The sequence below is a fragment of the Pseudonaja textilis genome, chromosome 7 (assembly GCF_049901715.1).
Source record: "Pseudonaja textilis isolate UNSWEBS1 chromosome 7, rPseTex1.2, whole genome shotgun sequence".
Lineage (NCBI taxonomy): Eukaryota > Metazoa > Chordata > Lepidosauria > Squamata > Elapidae > Pseudonaja > Pseudonaja textilis.
The window spans coordinates 37,175,596-37,202,865 of record NC_141996.1 but is presented as its reverse complement, the minus strand read 5'-3'; the positions used below and the strand labels follow the sequence as shown (position 1 = coordinate 37,202,865).

Here is a 27,270-nt window from a genome sequence, read left to right as displayed (position 1 = left end):
TTAACTGGCTACCTAGGTGGTAGCAAAACCAATAAAAATAAAATCCCACCAAAGCACTATAGTAACCCATGCTTCTAATCTTGTGACATAATCCCATCCCACCCTAATGCTTAAGGGAAGAATCAGGACTTCAAGGCCTTAAGAAGGGTTAAAAGGGTACACTCCCTCATCTCAAGTGAGAGGCTGTTTCAAGGGACGGGGCAGCTATATGGAACGCATGCTCTCAGGACCTGACTACGTGGCAATGTTTGAGGGAAGGCACCTAAAGTGCCTCTCACCCTATTTCACTTAATGGGATGGACCAATATCGTAAGGGAAAGGCACTTGGGCAAACTATCTGGCCCTGTGCCATGTGGGGCTTTAAAAATGATACCTTCAATTGTACTTGGGAAACAATTGGAAACCAATGCAGCTCATACAACAGTGACAGAACACAAGCACGTGTGGGACAGTCAGAAGTGTGTCATCATATTTTAACTCAGTTGTGGCTTCTGGATGGTCTTCAAGGACAGACCAATGTAGGATACATTACAGTAATCAAATATATGACTTGGATATAGGTATAAAATAAGCCACTTGAAAATAACTCAGCAAATATGAAATGCTTCATTTTCTATGTGTGTATTCACTTATAATTGTTATGTCTACCAATATTATTTCCTAAGCCTGTCTCTGCGTCTATGAAGTTCAGCAACATGCTGAAAAAGGAATATTTCTCCAGTTATATAAAAACAAAATATAATATAAACCCCAGTCTTCAACAGGAATTTGCAGATGTATCCCAAAAATATTTTTTAAATGATCCTATGAGTCTGACAAATTTTCATACTTTGAAAAAGTGAGTATTTCTAAAATATAGCAAAATATATGAATTTAGTCCTGCGTTCAGGCCAGATTTACAGTAATTTGAGCAGTTTGGACCATTGGATCTACTGCTATTAAGACTGTAACATTGCTTTGAAGAAGAACATATATTTGGCACCTATGTACCTCCTGAAACCTGTCTTTTTCTGGTTGTGAAGTGGCAGTTCCATGAGCCTGGAAAAGATTATTTTTAAGTTGCTGGTGAAAGATATGGTGTGAGAACTCGAGTCCCCTAAATCACCTTTTCCCCTTCAAATTCAGGTTTCTGAGCAGCTAAAAAAGTCATCTTGCTTGCTTCTGTCCTTAAAAATACTTGTACCAGTTGCATTTGGGCTTAAGAAGAGACTAGAAGCTTATTAAAGAGTTTATTTAAATGCAAAGAGGCTGCTTTCTAACTTTATAGAAAAACATGCTCTACCACTTTTAGTAAAAATTCATACTGGGCAACTGAACAGGATTAAAACTAGGTCCCATAGGAAGTAGTTTACATTGAAATTAGAAGAAATTAACTAGAATTTCTACTGCTGCTTTTCCAGTTCTTTGGCTTTTAACTCTTGGTTATACCTGTCAGAAAAAGAGAATAAAAATTATTCACTATTGCCAATATATTTTGAAGAAATAAAAAACATTGCATTATATTAGAAATTATATTTTTGTTTACTATATTGTTTTTCCTGTCATTTCTTAAAAACATGTTTGATATACAATAATATATATAATTAAACTGTAGTTAGTTTAGTTATAGTTCTTATTGTATATCAAACATGTTTTTAAAGAACTGATAGGAAAAACAATATAGAAAATAAGATAAGAAATATAACTAAATTGCATTGATTTTAATTTTCTTGTAATTTAATTCAAAAGATGGGTTTTATTATATATTCTGTTTAAAGAAGGCTATCAGATCTGGATTGCAGAAGTCTAGTCCTATTTAGCTTTTTAAAGATCTGTCAAAATTTCCTAACTGTTGCCACCTGCTCTGATAATACTGTTACTAAACAGAAGATGAATAACACATATTGAATGGATTGCATAAAAAGAGAGTAATAAATAGAAGAACCAGAGCAGCATTTTTCCAAGGACTTTTATGTTTAAGGTAGCCAATGTTCAAAGTGAAGATAAGCAAGATAGCTACTACCAGGTTATCAATTTGCATTATATACAAGGGAAACAATGGGTTTGAATAAATCTAGATAACTGAAATATTATCTAATGGCAGCCTAAGAAAAATGGCTTCTATTAAATGAAATCTGTTATAGCAAGTTTTCAAAGACCGACCTACTAAAGGACAAACTAATCCTATTCCATAGATATAGCTACTATTGTAGGGAACAGAACAGATGAGCTGAACTAAGAAGAACCAAAGGCTAGCTAATAATGCATCTAATGCTTCTGTCTCTCGTTAAACAATTTTTCTTGTTTAAAAAAATGAGGAATTATCTTTTACTATTTCTAACACTGACCAATCCCAACTCCCTATAACAATAGTTGGGAATAGGATCAGACACCAACATGAGAAAAAATGGTCAGAAGAGCTACCTTTTTTTTTTCTGGTCCTATCGTAATATCTTTTCTATTTTTAAATATGTTGGAAGTACAACTTTCAGAATTCAACAATAGAATGCAACATTGGAAAACATTATTCCTAATTACCACCTACCTCCATATGCGGTACAGCTGAGAGCCACCAGCACAGCCAACAAAGAAATTTACAGTAAACAGACCCCAGTTTTTAGGAATAATTACTAGAGAATACCTTGACCAGATAAGGCCTGTTGAATTAGAAAACACAATACAGATGAATTACCAATTTAAAATAATGACAGCATTCTCAAAAATTATGAAAACCTATTAGGAAAATCTCATAGTTTCTCCCTTTCAGTCTATTCTCTCACCAAGTTTATTTAGTAATTATAGGATTGCTACTATTTCCCTTAAAGCTGAATGAAAGCTTCTAGAACTACTATCTTAATCTAAAACCCAGAAAATCTGTAGATATGCAAGGCTAGTACAAGAAAAATGTATATTTGAATGGCAGATTAAAAATGTTATTGAACAGTTCTGTTATCCAGCAATGAACTTGCAATTCATTACTGCATACAGTTTTGGCTCACATTTTTACTATTATGAAATGAAACAGAAACTAATGTTTGAAACTTGCAACTTGTAAACACTTATTTAACAAAATAACTCTGCTCTTTGAGGAAGATAATCTGAAACTTTAAAACTAAGCAGAAGATGAAAAATCATGTATGTAAACCAATACACTTTTGCAGCAAAGTACAGATTGCAGTCAGTTTAATTTTCAGAATAGAATTTAGCAATATTCCTTACATCTCTGCTGAAAGTCAATAATTTATATACAGGTAGTATCTCATTTACAGATTGTTCAAATTTACAAGGGTCATAAAATAATTTTGGGACCAAGGTGCACATTTACGACCTTTATAGAGTTTTTCTCAGACTACCATTACAGCCAGTATCTATTGTCTTGTGCCTGACCCACTTTTTTCCTCTTTCCCTCCTCATAGGGCAGAAAATTGGAAAAGATTACAAGAAATAAGCCCCCCGCACACATACACACACACACACACACACACACAATAAAGTGGCTGTCTGCAGGCGCACTCATGACTTTTATTTATTTAATTTATTTTGTCAAGCGATTATAAGATAACAGGTATAAGCATCATATAGTTATGAATACATGAAATGGATACATATAAGAAAAATAAAATAAACAATAGGACAGGGACAGTAGGCACATTGGTGCGCTTATGCACACCCCCTACAGACCTCTTAGGAAAGGGGTAGACAGTCTAAGGTTAAAGTTTTGGGGGTTTGGAGATGAAACCACAGAGTCAGGTAGAGTATTCCAGACATTGACCACTCTGTTGCTGAAGTCGTATTTCCTGCAATCAAGTTTGGTACGGTTTACCTTGAGTTTGTATCTATTGTGTGCTCTTGTGTTGTTATGGTTGAAACTGAAGTATTCATTGACAGGTAGGACATTGCAATGTATAATTTTATATACTATATTTAGATTGGACCGAAGGCTGCGTAGTTCTAGGTTTTCTAGGTCTAGAATTTCAAGTCTGGTGGCATAAGGTATTCTGCAACAATTAGAGGAGTGGAAAACTCTTCTTGTGAAATATTTCTGGACTTTCTCAACTGAATTAATATCAGATACATAATGCGGTTTCCAGACTGATGACCTGTATTCAAGTATTGGTCTAGCAAATATTTTGTATGCACTAGTTAATAGTGTGATATTAGAGAGAAAAAGCTACGTAGGATTACGTTAACAACTCTTAATGCCTTTTGGGCTATGTAGTTACAGTGGGCTCTAGCATTTAGATCATTAGAGATGACTACTCCAAGGTCTTTGAGAGAGTTTGGATCATCAACAAGGTCTTGACTATTCAGCCTGTATTTTATTTTCTGATTTTTTTTTGCCAATATGTAAGACAGAGTATTTATTTGTTTAGATTTGAAGTTGCCATTTGTTTGACCATTCTGATACATAGTCAAGGTCTTTTTGAAGGGTAGCAGTATTGTCGGTGGTGTTGAATAGCTTTATATCAGCGAAGAGAACACAGTTGCTTTTAATATAATTACAGAGGTCATTTATATAGAGTATGAAGAGAGTTGGTCCTAGAACACTGCCTTGGGGGACACCACTGTTTTTTGTTTTTTTTTGAAAACAGTTTTGTTAATTTTAACAACAAACAAAAACACATAAAACATAAAAACACCATCCTTTCCTTCATGAGTTTACAGACAGTGTGTCGGTTGGTTTACCACTTTTTTTGTGCATCCATTTCATAGTCTCCATTGTAGTTATATTACATAATAGCTCATATTATCAATCAACAATTATATAACCTGATATCATTATTAAACAATCATTTATTAATTCATACTTTAATGAGATAACTATAGATTACTTAATTTATTTTATAGCAAATCATAAAGTCATACCAAGTCTATCTTAATAAAATTTTATAAAGATAGTATCAAAGAAAAAAAAGAAATATGTATTCATTGTTTCCTAAGGTTCTAAATATTCTATTATTATATTTTATTATCTAGCCATTGATAGAAAAGGTCCCAAACTTCATAGAATTGTTTATCTTCTTGTTCTCTAATTTCAAATGTCAATCTACTCATTTCAGCACATTCCAATATTTTCTTAATAATTTCGTCCTGTGATGGTATTTTCTCACTCTTCCAGTTTTTAGCAAATACAATCCTAGCCACTGTTAATACATTTACAATCAAATATTTCAAATTTTTATTATATGTATCAGGTTAGATTCCCAATAAAAAAATCTCTGGTTTTAAATCTATATGTTTGGGGGACACCACTGTTGACAGGTACAGAATTTGATAGGATGCTCCCAATTCTGACCATTTGTTGTCTGTTTGACAGAAATGCTTCTATCCAGTTATGAAGGTGTCCAGAGATACCATTAGATTTTAGTTTTAGGAGTGGTTTGTCGTGTACCACTGAATCAAAGGTTTTACAGAAGTCTATGTAGATTGCATCTATTGCTTTGCCCTGATCAACTTGTGTAGTCCATATGTTTTTGCAGTGTAAGAGTTGCAGATTACAGGGTAGATTTTTCCTGAAACCAAATTGTTTATTAGAGAGTAGGTTGTTTGTTTCTAAGTGGAGGATAATGGATTGGTTAATAATTGATTCCATGACTTTACAGGTGACGCAGTATAAAGAGATTGGTCTGTAATTTTCAACTAGGCTGGGGTCTCCCTTTTTGAAGATGGGGATGACCGTTGCTAGTGACCATAGGTTTCACAAGGAGCTGGTCCTGAAAGATTTTTCAAGGATTATGCTGAGAGGTTATGCTGAGAGGTTCGGCTATGGCAGTGGATAGCTTTTTTAAGAAGTAGGCACATATTCTGTCCGGTTCAATAGATAGAGATGGTTTTAGATTGCGTAGTGCTTTTTCAACATTGTCTACTGTAAAATCGGTATGTATTAGATCATTGTAGTTGTCTGTGATTCGACTAGGAAATACTGGGCATGATCCATTGCTGTTTACAAATACTGAGCCAAAGAATGTGTTAAAGTGGTTGGCTTTAATGGTGTCATTGTTGCAGTCTTTACAATTAGGTCCTTTCAGGGGTGGGATGGACCTTGAGTCTTTTAGGTTGTTGTTTACAGAATTGTAGAAAGCACGGGTGGAATTGGTGTGTAGAAGGTTTTCCTCTTGTTTAATGTGTAATTGGTGCATTCAGTCTTTATCTGGTGGCATAAATTTTTGTATCAGCTTTTGAAGTTGGCAACGTGACCAGATTGGTTTTTCCGCCAAAGTGATTTCTTTTTGGATTGATGCTTCCTTATTGTTAGGGGTAATTTGTTTTTTCTGGTTTTGGGAGTTGTTATTGGTACATATAGTTTGATGATTCTTTTGACTTCAAGTAAAAATATGTTGTAGTGGTTTTCAACAGTATTGCATCCAGTGAATAGAATTTGCTAATCAAGAGATGAGAGATCGTTGTCTATAAAATCATAGTTGCCTTTTTTGGAATTATAATTGAGGATCCCGTCGTTATGATGATTTTTGTGTGGATGTATATTGAGACAAAAGTCAATCATGTTGTGGTCACTGGAGAAGGGTTCTTTAATTTGTATTCTGTAAATTGAATTCAAACTATTGCAGAAGATGAGATCAAGACAGTGGTTAAGTCTAGTATTGTTGGTTACTAGTTGTTCCAGTCCCAGATTTGTTACAGCATTGTAGAAGGTTGCATGTATGGGTTCAGTTTTACATTCGTTTAGGGTCCAGTTATTATGAGGTAGATTAAAGTCACAAAGAAAGATAAAAGTATGTGGGCATGATGTTGTCCATGTTAGTAGTGAATTTAACTTGTTTACATGTTCGATGTCATAATCAGGGGCTCTGTAACATAATAAGAATCGAAATGTGATATTAATGAGTTCACAGACAATGGTCTCAGGAAGAGCAAGTTCCTGGGTAACTTGGATGTTTTTTAGATGTAGGGACTTTTTATGGAAGATAGCACCACCACCACCTCTATGGATTTCACGATCTGACCGGAAAACATAATAGTCTCTTACTGTGGTAATGGAGTCAGGAAGAGATGCGTTGAGCCATGTAGTCAATGTACAGGTCCTTCTCTCCACTGTCTGGATGTCTTTTGAATTCTGTGCAGAGTTCACAGGAGCGGATTCTTTGCAGTGTGGATAAGTCTGGTCTTGAGTGAAGTTTTTTATGGTTGGGATTGGTTTTTGCAATGGTGTTTATTGTATGAATGAATATGCGTTTGCTGGACTCATTTTACAAACAACTTTACAAAATCTTGAGACCACCGAGCCGTCATTATATTTGAACTTAGAGCCATCTCTGGTTATTTCAATGATATCTTCAGGAGTGATGTTTGTTGTATTTGAGTTGCTTATGATATTGCGAACTGTGGTGATGTCGTCTGATTCGTTGGTGTCTTCAAGACCAAATAAGATGGCATTTGGACGTTTCTGATCATGTTCCATGATGTCTCTGATGAGTAAATATCATTTGTGGAATTATTTGATGGGATAGTAATTATTTGTGGCTGTGGTTTGGTGGTTATTTTTGGTTGTAGTTGTGATTGTAGTTGATGTAGTATTTGTGGTAGTGGTTGTTGAGTTGGGATTACATTTTGAGCTGATAGGTATCCACTTATCTGTGCTGTATTTTTTTTCCAAGAGAGATTAGGCTTGCTTGCATAGTTGTTTCAAAATGTGTTGCTAAGCATTCTTCTAATGAGTGAATGAGTGATTCTATGCTATCAACTCTGTCAGGCAGGGTACTTTGTTTAGCTTAGGAAAACATGATGGTCATAGACAAGGGAATGTATCTGATGCTTTTAGGAGATCAGCTGTGCTTTTGTTTAAGTTTAAGCAGGCAAGGTGGGCTTAATTGTCACATAGGTGGCATTTGATGTTATTTTCGCTTTTATTGATGTTTTCAAGACATCTGAAGCATGTTCAGGAGTCTGGGAGGTCACTGGTAGAAATATTATTCTATTGTTGTTTGGTAGTGGAGGATTTCGAGTTTTTGGCTGGCATGGTCAATGACAATAGTACACTAAACAATTACAGTAGCTAATTAATGTGATAGGTAGACAGTTACTTAATGAATGTTGGTAATTAATAAATGTTAATTGATACATTAGAGAACAAATCAAAAGGTTACTTATTACTAAAAATCAATTAATCAATCAATCGACTAGATAATCAATGATACAGTATTAAATCTCTATCAATTCAATGAATCAGTAAATTAGTGGTCATTTAACAATTAATTATTATACCATTAGATGATAAATCAGTTATTGTAGACAAAGCATTTTCTATCAATATTTGGTCTTGAGGTACTGAAATAGCGGAGGTAGTGAAGTATTGGAGGTTTGTAGTGGAAAGTTCCTTTGTTTTTCCTTAAAGCCATGTTGTTTGGTTTTTGTTTTGTTGTGTTTTTGTTTTTAAAGAGGAAGAGTTGCTGCTTGATAGATTTGAATAGAGAAGATTTGAATGAGCTCACCAATCATCTATTTGGGAGTTTGGAATGGATGACATTTGGGTGGGGGTTAAGTGGAGGTTGTCCAATCAGCTGAGTGGGAATTTAAATGCAGGCTGACTAATCAGCTGGGTGATTTAAATGGAGACTATCGATTCTCTGTGAGTCTCCTCAGTTCTCTGCAATACACGGCTGTTCAGAATTACACTCTCTTGCTCTTCTCTAGTCCCGACTCTTTTTCGGAAGTTTAGAATCACCCTCTGTCAGTTCTGTCTCTTTCTCTGCAGTTCAGAATCACACTCTTCACCAGTCAATCTTTGCCACTCAGAATGGCTCTCTCTCAGAATCAGTCTCTCTGTAAGCGTCCGAATCACACTCTCATCTAAACACAGCTCGTCCCGGCTCTTATCTTTATCTGCTGTCCGCTATCCACTCTCTGCTCTCATCTAATCACCTAATTACAGAGTTGCAGGCACTAGAGCATTCCTTTCAATGTGTATTCCCCATGTGTGGCTGTTTACTTTCTTTTATGCATTCTTTCCCAATGAAATATAAATATAAACATTAATTCTCTTCTGGTTAATTATTCCATCACCGAGTAAGCATTTCAAACAGAAGTGGTATTCAGCAGGTTCTGACCAGTTCTGAAGAACCAGTAGTGGAAATTTTGAGTAGTTTGGAGAACCGGAAAATACCACCTGAACCTGACTGGAGTTTACAGTATCCTTCCCCTGCCACGCCCACCAAGCCACACCCACAGAACTGGTAGTAAAAAAAATTGAATCCTACCACTGATTCTAAATGGCAGGGAAGTTGGGAAAAAGGAAAGATAAAAGTAAAATCATAGGCACATTTGCCATTATGTGATTTCTTCCTTCGGGACTTCATCATTTTAACAATCAAGTTGCCAGTCCCAATTGTGGTTGCTAAACAAGGACTACATATATAACCAAAGCAAAATCTGTTTCTGGTTCAAATATACCTATTTTTAGGTGTTCCTGTTAGACAGTCAGGCGAAGTTAATAACTGTATAAACATTTCTAAAATTTTATATTTATATTTTAAGTATATGGTTTGAAAACCTTTCCTAAAATAAAATATTAATTTAGTTTTGTCTTGGTATTAAAACAGAACTGATGATTTAACATTTTCCCTATATGAAATAACTAAAAGAGAATACATACATACCAGTAGCCATTAGAACAGCAGACTGTGAAGTGCTGAGTTTTTCAGCAGGCCTAGTCATATCAGCCATTCCAGCACATACCAAACCCTGCAATAAGAAAGCAATAGCTTAATGTGTCAGTAATAGTACTTTCATTTTTTATTTATATCAAAGTGCTACAGTCTATACCAGCAGTTCTCAAAATATGATCTAGGGACCCTTTCCTTTGTCCTTGAAATCAAATAAATATTTTTAAATTTCTCAATTTTAATTTCTAATACAATAAATATTGATAGATATAACTCACATAAACCAAAGGTCTTTGGGTGTCTTCTATCATTTTTAAGAATGTAAAGGGGTCCTGAGACTAAAGCTTTTGAGAACCAGTGGTCTATAACATTTAGTTTGAAATCATATATTTCATGCTAGCCATTTAGATAGCTGTAGTTATATGTTCCAGTCCATTTTGAGTTTTAAATTGGGTCAAAGAGAAAACTAGGATTTGAGTGATACATGATTCCATATCAATCCAATAGACTGCCATTAACATGCTTGAATCAAATAAAACCAGGTTGATTTGGGGCTCAATTTAAACTATATTTCAACATATATGAGTCATACAATCCAGAGGTGCTCTGTCACTTTTGTGATTTCACTTTTCAGCCTACTTCCATGGTCTCATGGGGATGGGGGAGAAGGGACATGAAAAATGGGCAGACCTGACTATTGATGAGATATGCCGCTCTCAAACTGCCCATGATGCTGCTGACCACAGTCAAGACAAAGTAGATTTTCCCATTCCAATGAGACAGAAACTAGAAACCCTCCTTTACAATGGCCAAGAGAACTATAGACAACCAGCCCAGATATTTCAGATTGTGTTCAGCTGGCACATGAAGATTTTATTTTATTGTATTACTTTTTTATTTATTATGAAATGTATACACTACCCATCTTGCCAAGAGGTGACTCAAGGCAGCTTACAACAAGTTGAGGAAATTGTATAAAAGATGTGACCATTGGGTCAGCCATATTGTCCTAACAGGACCATTATGTTAGAATCTAACTGATTCATAATGTGTTTAATCATGTCTGGCTACATGATTAAAAAGTATTTTTAATATAGACTTTTGGGAAATTACATTGCATCTAAAGTCTGATAGAAATATTGACCAATAATTTTTTCCACCAAGTTCTCAGATGACCTTTTACAGAATGAGGAAATAATTTTTTCTCAAAGATTGAGTTAATGGCTATGCAAAAGCAAGTGCTGGTATACCAGGAGATTGTCCGGTAAACCACTTTTTAAAAACTACAGTAGAAGTATATAATGCGTTTTTAACACAGGAAACACAGGAATTATGCATGTTTTGTATGAATCACCAAATCAACTTACCCATTTCATAACAGGTGCCCAAAAAAACACTGTTTTGGGACCTGCAAGAGAAGATTTTACTTAGTCTCAAAAAGCTATTAAATTTGTTTCAGTAAAACATTTTTTAATCTGAAAGCCAAGAAAGAAACAAGTTATGATTAAATTTGTCTGAGTAAAACTTATGCAGTAGTTTATCATATCTTGAAATTCATGAAGTATATCCACATTGCAGGAAAAAGGAATTGTGATGACAAAAATACATTTTTTCCCAAATGAATGTAGAAAATGCAGCTTTTCTTCATTTGTAGAAAATGTTTCATGTTTATTTATTTATTTATTTATTTTCAAATGTTATATTGCCACCTACTCGCTCATGGCAACTCAAGGTGGCTCATAAGAAATAAAAACACAATATAAAAGAAATAAATAATAATAATAATCCCCTCCAGAGAGAACACACACTCATACCAGCCATTTAACGAGCTCCGTCCCGCTCTGGTTTCCCAGGCCCGCTGGCAGAACCATGTCTTCAGGGTCTTCCAAAAGAGTGTCAGAGTGGGGGTCAGTCTAATTTCCAGAGGGATGATGTTCCAGAGGGAGGGAGCCACCATGGAAAAGGCCTTTCTTCTGGATCCTGCCAAATGTATCTCCTTATGGGATGGGGCCTGCAACATTCGTTGCCTCTCAGCTCTAGTGGGTTGGGTGGATGTGACCAGCAAAAGACAATCCCTCAGATAACCTGGTCCCAAACCATGAAGGGCTTTAAAGGTAACAACCAATACTTAGAATTGCACCTGAAAGCAAATTAGTAACCAATACAGCTCCCACAGGAGAGGTAACATATGTGCACACCAAGACCATGTGGGCCACTGAATTTTACACCAACTGGTGCTTCCAGATTCTTTTTAAGGGTAGCCCCATGTAGAACGTGTTGCAATAGAAAAGATGGGAGGTGACTAGGGCATGAGTGACCATGAGTAGGTATTGTTGGTCCAGGAAAGGGCGTAATTAGTGCACAATCCGCAGTTGCGGAAAGGCCCTCCTGGCCACGTCTGCCACCTGCTTTTTGAGCAGGAATCACAAGTCCAAGACAACCCTCAAAATATGCACTGGGTCTCTTTGAGGCAGTGCCACCCCATCCAAGACCAAAGGTGGCAATTCTCCAATTGGACCAAAGAATTCAAACCCACAGCTACTCAGCTTTTGTCAGGGTTGTTTCAACCCGTTGCTCTCCATTCAGCCCGAAGAGCCTCCAGGCATTGTGAGAGGGAGATCATGGCATTGCTTAACTCACTAGGGGCTAAGATATACAGCTGAGTATCATCACCATATTGATGGTGATAGATAATCTCATCCAACAGGTTCATATAGGTGTTGAATAGGAGCAGAGAGGGTACTGAGCCCTGCGAGACACCGCAAAGCAGTGGGTAAGGGCTGCATCTCTCGCCTCCTATTAACACCAACTGAGAGCAGCCACAGAGGAAAGAAGTGAACCAGGATAGCACGAAGTCTCCTACTCCCAACCCCTGAAGTTGCTCCAGAAGGATATAATGGTTGATGGTACTGAAAACTACTGAGAAGTCAATAAAGCAAGGATGGATGCACTGCCCCCATCTTGCTCCCACCAGAGATTATTAAAAAAAGTATGACCAATGCCATTTCTGTCTCATATCTAGGCCTGAATCCTGACTGGTAGGAGTCTAGGTAATCTGTTTCATCTAGAAATCTCTGGATGAAGATGCCACACAACCACCTTCTCAACAACCTTCCCCCAAAAGGGAAGATTAGAGACAGATCAGAAATTATCCAACAGGGTTTATCCAACAGGGTGGAATCCAGCGATGGCTTCTTGAGAAGAGGGTGGACCACAGCCTCTTATGTTAACGATTATTTGTACCTATATAGAAAAAAATTCTTTATGGTAAACTCTTAACAGCAAACTCTTGATTCTAGTAGTCAGTAGTAAAGCAATAAATAAGTGAATGTAAATAAATAAATAACTTCCTTCCCTGATATTAACCTCGAACATTATCACTTAGTATGTAAGTACGGGACAAAACTATCTGAAGTGCTTTGAGTCATCATAATAAGTGGGACAGAAATAAACAGTAAAAATAACAATTATATAAGTAAACTTTAGATAGTGTAGTAGTTAAAGCATCAGGCTAGAAAACAGGAAACCATGATTTCTAGTCCTGCCTTAGGTACAAAGACAGCTGGATGACCTTAGGCCAGCAATTCTCTCTCAGACTTGGGGGTGGAAGAGTAGATCTACTTATACAATCGAAATTCCTCTTATTTTCCTAACCTTTGCCCAAATGCTATTGGATTCACTCAACTATTGCAACCTCCCAATATTTGGTACAGTAAAATATTTTAAATGGATTCATAGAGCTGCTTTTTTCCTAGGTCATAGAATTTTATACAGTATTTTATTCTGTTTTCTAACAATAAATCTGGCCAAGTTGATCTTACATTTTCATTTTCTATTGTTATCCCACAGAGTATAACTGTAAAATCACTCAGGGTAGGGATCATAATATACTTGTAAGAGTTATAAATTGCTGTTTGTAAAGTGAAATAATCCTGAGTACAATATTGCTCACTAGAAATAATATCTCTGAAAACTATTAAATAACCTTCTAAAATGAATTCAAGGAATGGATGAAATTTTTGTAATAACTGAGTTCCTTTTTTGAAATGTCAGGTGCTGCAAGGGACTGCTTTTCATGCTGAAAGTAGGACATACAAAGCCTCACTAGAAAAAGCATATATTATCTATAAGTAAATAATTATGGATGTGTAAAATGTATTGGACTATTATACATAACTGTTCTATTCCCTTTGGACCCTACAGACAGAGGGTTCAGCGTTTTCCAGAAGTAATCCCTCCCAAGCAGAAGCAGGTCAAGATGTTCCAGATGTAAGCATTCTTCATGAAACATTAGACTTATTAAGAATACTTATTGGCCAAGTGTGATTAGACACATTTTCCAGTGCAGAAGCTCTCAGTTTACATGCAAAGCAACAGAGTAATAATAATCATAATGATAATACCAAAAAGACAAGGGAGTAGAAAAGGTAAGACAGATAACAATAATGCTACAGCCATACAACCTGGGCAAATGTACATAGACATTAAACAGTATTGTAAGAATTAGGTGTTCAGCACCTAATTCCTCATGATGGCATAAGGAAAGAAACTGTCCCTGTGTCTAGTTGTTTTGGCATGCAATGCCTTATAGAGGTGACCTAACGGGAAGAGAACAGATCTATTTCAGGGTCACACTAAGAATATCTCAAAATCATTTCCAGTTTGGAGGATACAGTTCCAGGCACAAAAACAAAGTTTTATCTCTTTTAGCTAGATAAATGCAGTTAATCCCACTTCTGGTGATTCCTAATGACAAACCAACCCATTGTGAACAGGGCATCTGAAATATCTCTGAAATTAAAGAGATTATTAGATTATCCACATAGCTGTCATTTCACAAGTTATTTTGTGATCAGAAAAAAATGTAAGTCTAGCTCCTATTTAGGAATAAATTGTAAGTAGGTTTTTGGAAATAGTGTCCATGAATGTTCAAGGAATGAAGGACAGTATGAGCAAAACCACATGCTTTAGAGTTTTAGACTTCAATCTTTTAATACTTGCTGGGGTTGATGAACACTGAAATCCAAGCTATCTAGCAGGCATCAGCTGACCTATCTTTTGACATGGCTAAATTTTTCTCATCCTGGTGCTTTAAATTCCAGCATTTCAACTCAGCATGACCAATTTCAACTCAGCATGGCCAATAGTTATGCTACACCAGGATTTTTGGAGCTTGTTACTCAATTTATTTGGAAAGCACTAAGTTCAGTAATGTTGTAGGGCATGCATGGCATCTCTGAGTAGTGTATTTAAAAAAAAACTCTTACTTTTCTGTTATTTTAAAGAAGTTTTAGACATGTAATATTTCACATCATTCTAGGGAAGTATTTGATAACCACCTTATTATTAAAGTTAATACTTTGAAGTACTCAATTCTAATTAAATCTTTCAGAAAACTGTTGAAATCTAGTGGTATGCATCTTTTATGTTAACTTGTAGTTGCAGAAACAAAGAGAATAACAAAGCTCTACTGAGTTAAAGAAATATTCTCAATGCACAACTCATGGCAAACTTGGATATGCCCTTACATAAATAATAATGTTGTGATAATAGGCTTTTAAATGATACAAGATGAGATATAAAGGTTGTGACAATTATTGTAGAATGAAGTTAAAAAGTTTCCCCTGTCCAATCAAGGGGTGGTGCTCATCTCCAATTCCCATCCAAGAGCCTGCATTGTCTGGGATATAATTCCATCTTCATGGCCAACCTGAAAATACAGAATGCAGTAATGTTCCTGCATAAGTGGTACTTATTTATCTACTTGCATTTGCATGCTTTCAAACAGCAAAGTTGGCAGAAGCTGGGATGAGTAATGGAAGCTCATTACATGGCGCTTGGGTCTAAAACCCAAGCTATCAGCTTTTCAGCTGACAAGCCCATCATCTTAACTGCTGAACCATCACACCACCCCTAGAATGAAGTTATTTAGGCTAAATACATATTGTTGGATCAGGCAGTTGCATATATCAATACCTGGTCAGATTTTAAACTCTACTTTTCACTAGAGTGCTAAACAACTACATGAGAAGAAAATATAAAATGATGGTTTAGTTAGGTGAATATGGAACCAGGAGAAATGTCCAGCATAGAAATGTATTTTGAGTACAAATTGCTTCTCACAACTTGTGTTTCTCGGTGCCCTTATTTTTTTCATCATTTAATTTCAGGTGGGTTTTTTTTTGGTAAATCCTTCATTTACTTAAGCTTAGATCAGAATATCTTAGTATATCTATATCTATTTTATGTCAGTCCTGATCCAAGTGATTATGAATGCTACTTTGAACTATAACTAGCAGTTGTTTTATAAGACTCCTTCTTTATAAATAAATTTGTTACAAGCCATAAATTATTTCCCAGCATAGTTATTTTTGCTACTTTAGAGAGGTTCTAAAGTTTTCTATTAAGAGAAGTATTACAATGAATAGAAAACATCAGCTAATTACTTTTACTGTCAACACTTCACTTTTCATTGCATGGTAATTAACCATATTAAATAAAATGATTATCTGTAGAGTGCAAGGAACTACTAGAATAAGAAATGAAAGTGTTAACTGCAAAGAATATTTCACAAACCAGAAGTAAGATTTCTCTCCAATACTGCAGGTTATGTTCCAATCTAGGGGAAATGTCACAGTGTATCAAATCAGGCCATCAAACTGTTCCAGGTTCACATGGCATGGACTTTGAAAATATGTTTAAAATTGAACAGAAACTGACACTAAAGCTAAGAAGAAAATGCCTAAGCACCATCCTGATATTGTACTGTAGCTCAGCACAAACAATGATTCATTGTGTAACTATTGAGAAAAGCTATAATTCAGTACAACTACCAGTAATATACCGATTTGTATAAATGTATGGTGTAACTAACTGCAGTTGGAGCATTGAATATAATTGTGTTCATCACAAGTCAAATATATTAGGATAGAGAATAGCTACTGAAGGAAAAACCAAAATAACCAATAGGTTGGAGATGAAAAGCTTCGAAGTTTGGAAATAAGGTAAATTCATTTTTCATTCACTTTATTTACCACCTCAACCACTGGCATCAGCTTCCCTTTCAAAACCTGTTGCTATGGAAGAAAAACAATAAGGTACTCTTGTTCTTTCTGTGAATTTTCCACAGATACTGGTTGAACCACTGTAGAACAGACTGCTAGATTAAATAAGACATCTCTTCTTATAATTATTCAAATACAATTCACACTCAAGCGATTGGGAAAAAATCTTGTTAATAATTTTTCTCTTCTTATACAGCCCAGCTATTACTAACCTGAAAAAGTATACTGAAGAGATACTGAAGCTAATTTCTTATAAAAGAAATAACAGCTTGTTGTTAAAATAATTGTTACATATAACACATTTCCTTCTTCCACTGGATAAAAACCAAAGGAATACAAATACAGTTTAATATGATTATCAACAAGGGATGAGGAATTTGTGCTTTGTAGTTTGTCTCTATGCAATGCAATAAAATGTCTACAGTCTAACTACAGACATAAAAAATAACTAATCCTTAACTACACATAAAGCAATCAGTAACTGATGGCATCAACTCATGTCCAAAAGCTCTTTGAAATAACTATTTGTTGTAATTTACTGAAAGTCAATAGTATAGGATCTGACTGAATTTCTGAGGGAAATGGTTCCAAAGGGCAGATAAATATATACACAAACACACACCACAAAAAAACCCCACTACCTGCAGGCCTCCAGCATTCTTACCTCATAGAATTGGGGAACCACAAACAGGTTCTTCCAGGACATACAAGTTGGATTGGATAAAACTGGTTGCAGAAGGCAGTCCTACAAATACTCCAGTTTCAAGCCATATAGCTTTTAAAGTACAAAACAATAGTTCTGAGTTGCTCTCAGAAGCCAACAGAAAGCCAGCACAAGGCGAGAGTATAGGTGTTTGTACTGGCATATATCTGTTAACAACCATGTAATTGCATTTGAGACCAATTCAAATTTCTTGATAGTCTTCAAAGACGGCCTTGTATAAAACAACTTGAAATGAAACAAATAAAAAGTGATAGGAGCATGAATAACTGTTACAAGGTCTTCATAGTCCAGATACCACCATAATACCGCCATAACTCTTATATCAACCAAAACCGGAATAAGGCATTTTTTAAATTAAAAATACATTGTTATTGCAGTATGACAGGATTTATGAACCCCAAGAAAGAAAAGTTCTTTCTGCAGCAAGGTGTAATGTAACAATAGCTGCATAATAGATGTACTTTGTTGCTACATTAAATATGGGGTTGAAGCTATCTTTTCCTCTTGCAACTTTTATTTGAAAATAATAGGGAACAAGTCACTGTTAATTTTTCTTACAAGGCTCTGACACCAGCCATGGGGCAAGCACACCAGTCAGCACTTCTGGGCAGGCAAGAACTTGGCAATGATCTTTTCCAGACTAGCAAGTTTCTGTTGCAACTTAGCCAATAACATTCCTTCACCAGAAAGTATCTATTTTGAAATTCATACTAATAGTTACACATTTATTATTAATTAAATCTGTTTGCCTTCTGCCTGGCCATGAGGCAATTCTGCAGGTTAATCTTGGAATCTTAATTTTAGGCTAAGTTTCAACAATTCACGTCACTATCTATTTTGTAGCACTGCAGCTTATCAATTGTATTTTTCCTGGATGACAGTTTGACTTTCCATTTAGCTGCCTTAATTCGGTCTTTCACTCTTTATTGCTAGCAATAAAGATAACAGACCCTATTTCTGAAACTTCTATGTCAAGGAGAACAAACAGATGTTACATTTTCTGTAAGTTTTGTCAATTCCTTGATGATTGTATTACTAAAACCGAAGGAGAAGTAGTAGGTGACAAATTTAAATTATATATAATCCTGTAAAGTTTAAAATGTATCGGAACTTCAATATCTTTTTGGTAAGAGGCTTAATAAAGGATGGTGAAGATTACAGAACATTTCCCATCTGCCACTGAATTGTAGAAAGGATACTGAAATATGCTATTGGATTGTTACCCTCACTCTTTCCAGATATTTTATAGCTTTCTCCAACCTAGTGCCTATCAAATGAATTTGAAGTACAAATATCTGGTAAAGGTGTTTTTTCCAAAAGGAAATTAGACTTTCTAGATTTATTTCTTTGAAAACATTTTGCTTCTCATCCATGAAGTTTCTTCAGCTGTAACAATGGAAAAAGCACCTTTGGGACAACCATGACCTGGATGACTGAGACTCCCCATAGACATTTACAACTCCTAGAACTTATTCAGTGTATAGGATGGTTGCTCATGTAGCTGGGGTGTTCAATGATGTATGAAATTCTAATTCTAAAACAGGGGTCTTCAAACTTGACAGCTTTAAGACTTGTGGACTTCAACTCCCAGAATTCCTCCTCCAGTCATGTTAACTCAGGAATTCTGGGAACTGAAGTCCACAAGTCTTGAAATTGCCAAGTTTGAAGACCCCTGTCCTAAAACATTCAAAGGGCAATAACGTGGGCAGGGCAGTCTAGCTGTCCTCCAGAGAAGAGGAGAAATGAATTCTTTGCAGAATTTCTTGGGGGAAAAAATGTAATGTCACATCCATTTAACTAGACCATGCACTAGGTCTTCTGTATTATTTATTTATATTCTGCCTCTCATTTTGGAGGAAAAAAAAAGCATTGCACTAGGTTAAAGCACAATACCTGCTCCAAGGTCACTTAACAAACTTCACGGTAAATTGGGCTTCAACTTCAATTCCTCAGAAACTAGCCAGATATTTGACTTTCGACATTCGGTAACACATCATATGTGGACACTTTGTGATAATACTGCAATAGGAAGGGGGCAAAACATACCCAAATATAACGGAAATAGAAATTTCTCACAACTACAGTACCGTGCCATGTAAAACTGCATTTCCCGGGGAAACTCCTTTTGGATGGCCTTCTTCGAGTGAACGTCTGCAGGACCATTAACTTTTTTTTTTTCACATTCACCTTCTCACACCCTTACACGGATCACCTACAGCAATTGCCGGTCTTTCCCCCTTTCTCTCCCCTCCCTCAATACCTGCAGGGTGGTTATATAAAGGGCGCAGCCGAGGCGGCAACATAAGCTCGATCTTGTCTAAGAAACGGTGATAAGAAGCACGAAACCCAGCCACCGCAGCCGCCATCCTGTGCGTTCGTTGATACCGGGAGCCCCGAATTCAGTGACAGCGACGCTCGACTTGGCGTCCTTCCTTTCCTTCTCCTCCTCCTCCTCCTCACACGGCCTTAGAACCCGCCCCGCAGACTTAAGCCGGTGGTAGGACCGAACCCGGTTTGCTTTGTTCTGATTTGCTGCTGGATTGAGAAAGGGGCGTGGCTTAAACAGCTGTCCTTCGTGCTATTGGCCAGCCGTGCTATTGCCACCACCGGCTTTCTCTTTAGTGTCGATGACAGTAGGAGAGTGTCAATTCTTGTCTGCTTTTTATGACGCTGGTAAAACGAGCGCGAAGCAATGACGAGTGAAGCAACTATTATTTTCTATTATGGAACATCGGCTCTGGAAATAATGTTCGACTTAGGTGCTTCTTTAGACCTTATCCGGGAACGACGAGCTTGTTTACACACGATAGTCAGGGCCGAACCCGCGCCCTTGAACTCGTCCTGACTTGTTTACACCTTTGAGCGTTCAGTGACGTGAGGGAAGGAGGAGACCTTTAAAGCGTCCGGCGGTTGGCTTGGTTTCCGTCCAGAAAGCCAGCGCAAGACGCCGCAGCCGCAAATAGTTATTCCTCTACCACCCACCCCACTCGCTTTAACTCTCGCGATGTCTCCAGTGAGCCGTTCCCCGTCTGTGGGCGGGGAGAGGGGAGGAGCTATTGTTACTGTGGCAGCTTTCCGAAGTGGCGATGGTGGGGGGAGGGCGGGTTTGAATGGCAGCAGCGGCAGTGGTTACGCGCGCGCCAGGCGCGCGCACGGTCTCCATGGTGAAGCGGGGGAGGGGTGGCCCTCAGTAAGTGGCAGCGACTGATGTCGCTGGTGCCCGCGGTGGCAGATCCGATCCGCCTGGCAGAGCACGCGGGGCCATGTCCCGGGGGTGCTGCACCCACCTCCTGTGGGATGTGAAGAAAAGGAGTTTGGGCCTGGAGGAGCCGGGCCTGCTGCGGAGACGGTATCTAGGTGAGGGAAGAGCGGGGGCAGGAGGGCGGGGTCGGGGGCGCCGGGACGCGGCGGCCCTTGTAGTCGATTCCCTCGCGCGCCGAAGGTCGGGATCGATCCTTTTGACGGCGAGCCGTCGGGACCTTCGTAGTGCAGCGTCTTTTCTGACCGTCAGCCCTTCTGCCTTAGAGCGGCGCCGTGTAAATTTGAATGCCGAAGCGGGGAACAGGCGGTCGGACGCCCAGGGTGGTGGGTAAAAACGGCTAGAAAGCCTCGACTGACCTAGCTCTCCTGCGCCTTCCGTGCCCCCTTGCCCTTAGCCCGTTCCCGCGGCGAGTCTTGGGAAAGAAAACCATCTCTTCCCCACACGAAACGTCAAACTTGCGGTTTTCCTCTGGTTGCCTTTTAATATCCCATTCCTCGGCACATGTTGCACTTGGCCGTGGAGCAAGTCGAAATTAATTGAACGGAGTTCAGTTTCATTAAGTAGCAACTGGACTGTGGGCTCTGCTCTTCTTTCCCGTCCGCTGCCCTGTTCAAGATACATTGTAGTACCGAAGAAATCAGAACGGGGCTTAGTGTCGTTTGCTGCCTTCCATTAGCGTGAGCTCAGGATGCACATATAAGCCTTGGAAACATTTAACTCAAACGTGAGGAGGTTCCGGCTTTCATGGACTTTGGGATTCTCTCCCCCCCCCCCAAAAAAGATGAAGTGTGAATCGTTCCAGAATAATCAATCATAAAAATAGGATAACAACTTCATTTCGATGCAGAATGGGTGCATTTTTACCTCCCAAAGTTGAGCTAATCTTCAGCGGCCCTTAAATATGCTAGGCAGTAAAATAAAATAAAATAGTTATCTTTTAATGTTTATTAATACAGAAAAACAATGTAGCACTAATTTTTCTGTGTGTATGTATGGTTATGGACTTTCTCAAACTTCGTAAGAAAAAAAATACTTTTAATCAATATCTGGGTGGTAGCCATAATATTTTTTTTCAACTAATAACTTTTTGTTTTTAAAACTTCTTTGTGGCTTTGCTGTAGTTATATTAAAGTCTTGTACTTTAGATATTATAATATAATTTATTAAAAGACTGGTGTTTGGTACACAAAATGTAATAGAGTTGCACCCGTGATTTGCCTGTTTACATACAGGTGTATATTTGATTGCTCCCAAATTAGTTTTAGTATGTACTACTCTAATAAAAATGAATACCCTCTTCAAAAAACCAGTGTGGGAATAATTTTTCTGAGTACTAAATATTATTAAAATGTAAAAATTTTAAGAGCTACAGAAAAGATGTTATTTTCAGAGTTATTTTCATTTCTACAGGCTGCTCTCCCAATACTCTTTTCCAAAAGTATTAATCACATCTGTCAAACTTGGTCTAGAAATCTACTAGAGCAAATTGTGGCTGTTTCTTCTGGACGCTGCTTAAAAAAAAAAAAAAAACACCAGATAATGATTCCTTCTCTTCCATGTGAATTAGATCACTTAATATTATGCAGAATTACAAGCTCATTGCCATCAGTACATGATTAAATAGGTGAACATTTATGTATATAACAGGGTTTAATTATTATGGCACATTAATATCAACAAAAATGGATATTAAAAGCTAAATGTCTAAATTAAAGAAGAAAAGCCAATTCTAGAAAAAAATCAGGCAGGCAAGAAATGAGACACAATCTTGTTCTTCCTTCAAATACTATTTTGTCTTGCATAAAAATAAATGCATTTTGATACGTTTCCTCAAATTCATTTCAAGAGTAGTCTTCCAATTGCATCCCAGTTACAGGGAGTAATATGGTGATAGTTTGGAGGATCATGGCATGCTTATTGTTTAAATATTTTATCTGAATGTGTAAGTTTAAGATGGGAACAACTATATATTTTACATATGCTAGACATAGAATCCTCAATTAACTCTATAGGCAGCTATTTTCTTTTTTTTATTGCTTAGCTTTACTTAGTATAGCTTGCTATTTCTTACTCTTTTTCTGCACTTTGTAAAATGATGCGTATCTTGAAAGAAATTGAGTAATGTCTTATATGTATATAATGTAATAAAGTACTAGGCCAGTGACTGCCCATCATCCATTTCTGTTTGGTCCAGATGAATATTTCAGTCAATGCAGTGTCTAAGACTGGGCGATGGTTTTTCAACTCTTGGAATTCTTCCCTTATTGTAAAACATGTCAAATTGACTTGTTCACATTCAGAACAAATTGGCTTTTCTCTTAAAGACCTTCCAATTCTTGAGATACTGATATTAGCTAGTTTCAAAGATCAGTTATAGTTTTTGTTTTCAGTTAAAATACTGAGACCCTATTCAGAGTTGTTCAGAACCATTTAGATGCGGGCAGCATATAAATAATAATACTAAAATGAATATGATTGGAACAAGTTTGTTGCTATTTGTTGCTGCTTAATGGTTTAGCTATTTTACACTTGTTTTTTTCTATTGTACGAGTGATCCTCATAATATTTCTATGAAATGACATAACAGTAAGTGGCTAAAAGGTGTTTCAGTAAACATGTATGACCAAAGATAGATTGAAAAGGTTTAGAGAAAACAAATTATAAACATGCTAACATAAGGATTGCAGACTTATTTTTGTCAGGACTGTTGCATCCATTCAAAGGAAACATTCTTAATTTGATTTATTATTTTGATTTATATGCCACATTTCTGATCATAAAACCATTTGAAGTTGTTCATGGTAAGAACAACATACACAGATGCAAACAATATGAGGTAAAATGTATACAGTAAAATATAAAAAATGGCATTTTCTTCCTACTGCCACATATGAAACACCTGTTCAGCATCTAAAGCATGAAACATTTGTGCATGCTCTCAAACATCAGATAAAAAACTAACCTTAGAATACCCTCTCATAGGAAAGCAAAGAATATTTTCTTTGTATTGCAATAATTTTTGATAAGCAGTTAACATTTTGGTTTATTTATAACTAATAGATGATGATGCATCACATTTTTTGAGATAAAACGATATAAATAGCAGGGTACTTTTAGAGTATTGTTTATTCTGTTACTAAAATATACAAGTTTTAAACTGACAAAGCTGAAATGATTGAGGCATAAATTTTGACATGTTAAGGAATGAAAGTATTAAATATAGTCAATGTTTCTCTTAAAATGTAAACTCTTACAGTTCAATAGTGGTATATAAACATTTTAAATGAAGCAGATATTAAAGCAAATTAAAAATAGGATATAAAATTTGGAATAATAAATTATTCCAGTTAATGTATATCTTAATCTTTATTGAACAAGACAGGCACCAATTACTTCAAAGATTATATTCTCTCTCCCTCCATCTAGCTAGCTAGCTATGGGGAGAGAGAGAGAGAGAGAGAGATTATATGTAGCACATTTTTAATATACTTGAGTGACCAGGTACAATAGATTATATGAACCCATCTATATACTATCCAAGTCCAAGTTTAATGTAGAAAGTATTTTTTTTAAATTCAGCCAGTGATTCTGGATCACCATGAATTAACTAATTTAAGAGAATATGTAAACATGTTGCTGGGGAAGTGACTTTATAAAAACATAAGGAACTATTTAAAATACATTTTAAAAATAACTAAAACCTCAACCGTTATAGTCAGAATATTAATTTCATGGCAGTATTTCAGTATTTGATACAGGTTTATAGTCACAGAATTCCTTTTTAAAGTTACAGCATTAGTTTGAAAGTAGCTCTCCAATGCTGCTTGAAAAAGTTTATGAGTCTTCTGAGAGGTTTTGCTGAACATTGCATTTCTTACTGGATGACACAACTATTTGTTCAGCACACTTGGGATTTGATTAGATTCTAATACAGTTTTGCTTTCTCATATCTACAAGCACTTCATGTGCAGTTAATAGACAACAAAATATATTGGAATATTATTTAGGGTTTCAGTAATTGTTTTCCTTTAATACAAATGACTGAATTATTTATCATTCAAAATAACTTTCTGCCACTGATATATAAAAGCTTTATCCAGTAATAGTCACTTGAAAGTAATACCGTGCCAAATTCTGCAGATTCTTTTAAATCTGTTTTTCTGTGTTGCAGACTCAGAAACACAGAGAACAGGCAGGGAATGCCATGAGCCAGTGTTCTCCTTCATCTGCCTAAAAGGAGAGCTCAAAACATAATTCAACAACAACTTTACAATTTGTAGCTATTTAGGACCTTGTGAAAGTAGTGGGAAACACATCTTTTTATATGTTTTCTTGGAAAAATATCCCTGGGAAGGTCTTAACAGATTGGATAGAATTTTCTTATGGGTATAGTTTTTAGTTACAACCTCTAGGATCAGTTATCCATTGACTGACAGAGCTTTAAATGCCAACTCAAATCTTATGATCGGAAATGAAATAAATTTAAAGTACTGGGAATATCCCCGGGAATTATGCCTTTCTGTAGAAGCACAGAATAAACTTTGCCTCTGTTTTTCTGCACATTGAGACAGTTGCATGAATCTGAAAGTCAAAACAGCCCAGTTCCATTTTAAAGTATCAAATACAGATTGCATTTTTCAGTTTACCAACTGAACAATCAAACCTTTGAGCAGTTACTTTGAAGATGGACTCCAGAATAGCAGAATTGATTTTGGAATGGTGCAAAGGCCATGTATGAAATGGTTTTGAGTTTATGGGTGATAATAATTGAATGAGTATCTAATTTTAACTCTGTATATAATCAGGAACAATTTGAAAAGGGTAGAAAGGTGAAAGAAAGTTCTATTTTGAGAAAGAGATAATCTGATTGATGACTGTGCATGTCAAGAAAATTATTCAGGCTGCTTCTCATTCTGTTAGTAAACCCCTGAATGACTGTACCACTACTGGGTCCTATAACTGAATGCTAGAGAAGATAACATATATAAATCCTCCTCCCACTGACACAAAGCACTTTATCTTTGATTTTATTTTTCTATATAGAAGGATTTTAAAAAGAATACAAAAAAAAATCAACCAAGTGAGTGTTGTATTGTCAGAGTCACACTTTATGAGGGCTCAGTTTTTGTAATTTGCTTCCTATAAAAATAATCTCTTGAGTTTATGCAGTTGTTTTGTAAATAAACTGAAACATGAGAAATAAGTATTTTTTTAAAAAAGTAAAAGTTATGCAAGCACGCTACATTATTGTAATAGTGAAAATAACTATTTACTTGCAAGTTAATATTTTAAATCTTGTCTGCTGTTCTTACACTGTTTACTTCAGTTGAACATTCAAGTATGTGTAACATTATCGTTGACTAAGCAGTAATGGTTATATTTAGCTATGTACTCATTTGCTGTGTCGTATGTTAGAAAGTCCAATAAAGATTGCAATATTGCTATGGACAAAATTGCTTTTCCTTACACAATAACATAGTGATCATATGACAGCAAAGTGCATCTCAACTATTAAAATTAAAATAGATGGTAAGAATTACTTTAAATTGATTAATTATGTTAAGCTTTTAAAAATAGTAATTTAATAGTTGGAGTTTAATAATTTTGTCAATCAAGAAAACAAGGTCAGAATTGTCAGTTGCCAATATAGCTTCTTCTTAAAATACGAATTTTCTTGGGAATAGTTTTGGTTGAGCAGAGCTGCTTTTTAATGAACAAAACAATATATAATGATTCCTTGTATTGAAGAAATTAAGAAATACAGCAACTGGAATCACATTATTTTGTAAGATATACTGAAACTTACTTATGCCCACAAATTGTGATATACTTTCATCTGAAACTTCTTGCTTTAATTCCAGAATTATTGTTCAATAAAACAAAATGAGGTATGGAATCAATTGCCGAAGGCAAATAAGTTCTTTAATTACAATTGTAGAAGAAAAATATACATAGTATAGAATTAATATTTTTAAAACAGTGATGTTTGCAAGAAATACTGAAAAAGTGATGTGGAGTGTTAAGTCCAGCAGTAATAATAGTTTTTTTTTACACACCAGTAACTAGATGCAGTCTAATAAGACAATAAAATGTAAAGCCTCTATAGCTGAACAGCCCATAACATTTAAGACTATTGTTAGAATCAGCATCTAAATAACCATAGCTATCCATATATAGAATTAATGCTTAAATCAGTTTTACTGGTAAGAATACTAATGAAATATAAGCTATATTGTAATGCACTGTGGTACGCTCTTGTGAGATGGGTGTCTGTATAAATATGATAAATAAATCCATAAAAATATTTTCTGGAAGTAGGAAAAGAAGGGACTAATATGCCATCTTTGATAGATAAAATCATATTTACATAGTGATGTGTAAACAATGAAAACTTAAAGAGAGAATATTAGAATTTAATCATTATGCCTACTCTGATCTAACGTAAGAATTAGATGTTGATATAACAAGGAATCTTGAAAATTCTTATATGATCTATTTTTTAAAATAAATTGATGTAATTTACACTGGAACGTAGATATGTTTTGCATTTTATATTCCTGGATTTTGCATTATAGTATGTACAATTATAAAAAATATGTAAAAACATTATAGATGATTTTA

General features: G+C 35.9%; 2 protein-coding genes across 14 annotated transcripts in view; one reads left to right on the top strand and one right to left on the bottom strand.

The window, feature by feature from the left end:
- Window positions 1–456: 456 nt before the first annotated feature.
- MPC2 (mitochondrial pyruvate carrier 2) lies at window positions 457–20,488 on the bottom strand. Its single transcript, XM_026700724.2, has 5 exons — window positions 19,648–20,488; window positions 10,967–11,007; window positions 9,594–9,678; window positions 2,525–2,636; window positions 457–1,428 (listed from the first exon to the last, which is right to left on the bottom strand). Exons 1-5 carry the CDS (start codon window positions 19,751–19,753, stop codon window positions 1,383–1,385), a joined length of 390 nt encoding a protein of 129 aa, XP_026556509.1. The 5' UTR covers window positions 19,754–20,488; the 3' UTR covers window positions 457–1,382.
- Window positions 20,489–20,553: 65 nt separating this feature from the next.
- Window positions 20,554–27,270, top strand: part of DCAF6 (DDB1 and CUL4 associated factor 6) — a 52,478-nt gene continuing 45,761 nt past the window's right edge. For 8 of the 13 annotated variants that reach the window (XM_087937461.1, XM_087937460.1, XM_026700731.2 and 5 more), the window contains exon 1: window positions 20,554–20,744. In XM_087937461.1, coding sequence (XP_087793587.1) covers window positions 20,651–20,744 — 94 coding nt within the window. In that variant the 5' untranslated portion in view covers window positions 20,554–20,650. Of the gene's footprint in view, window positions 20,745–26,013; window positions 26,179–27,270 lie in introns of those variants that run through there. The other 5 variants (XM_087937462.1, XM_087937457.1, XM_087937456.1 and 2 more) reach the window with 2 other exon arrangements.

Coding starts and splice junctions, on each gene's coding strand:
- MPC2 (XM_026700724.2), bottom strand. CDS start 19,753: ATGGCGGCTGCGGTGGCTGGGTTTCGTGCTTCTTATCACCGTTTCTTA. Junction 9,679..10,966: donor GGGCACCTGTTATGAAATGG/GTAAGTTGATTT, acceptor TTCTTATTGCAG/GGTTTGGTATGTGCTGGAAT. Junction 1,429..2,524: donor CAGCTGTACCGCATATGGAG/GTAGGTGGTAAT, acceptor TTTTTCTGACAG/GTATAACCAAGAGTTAAAAG.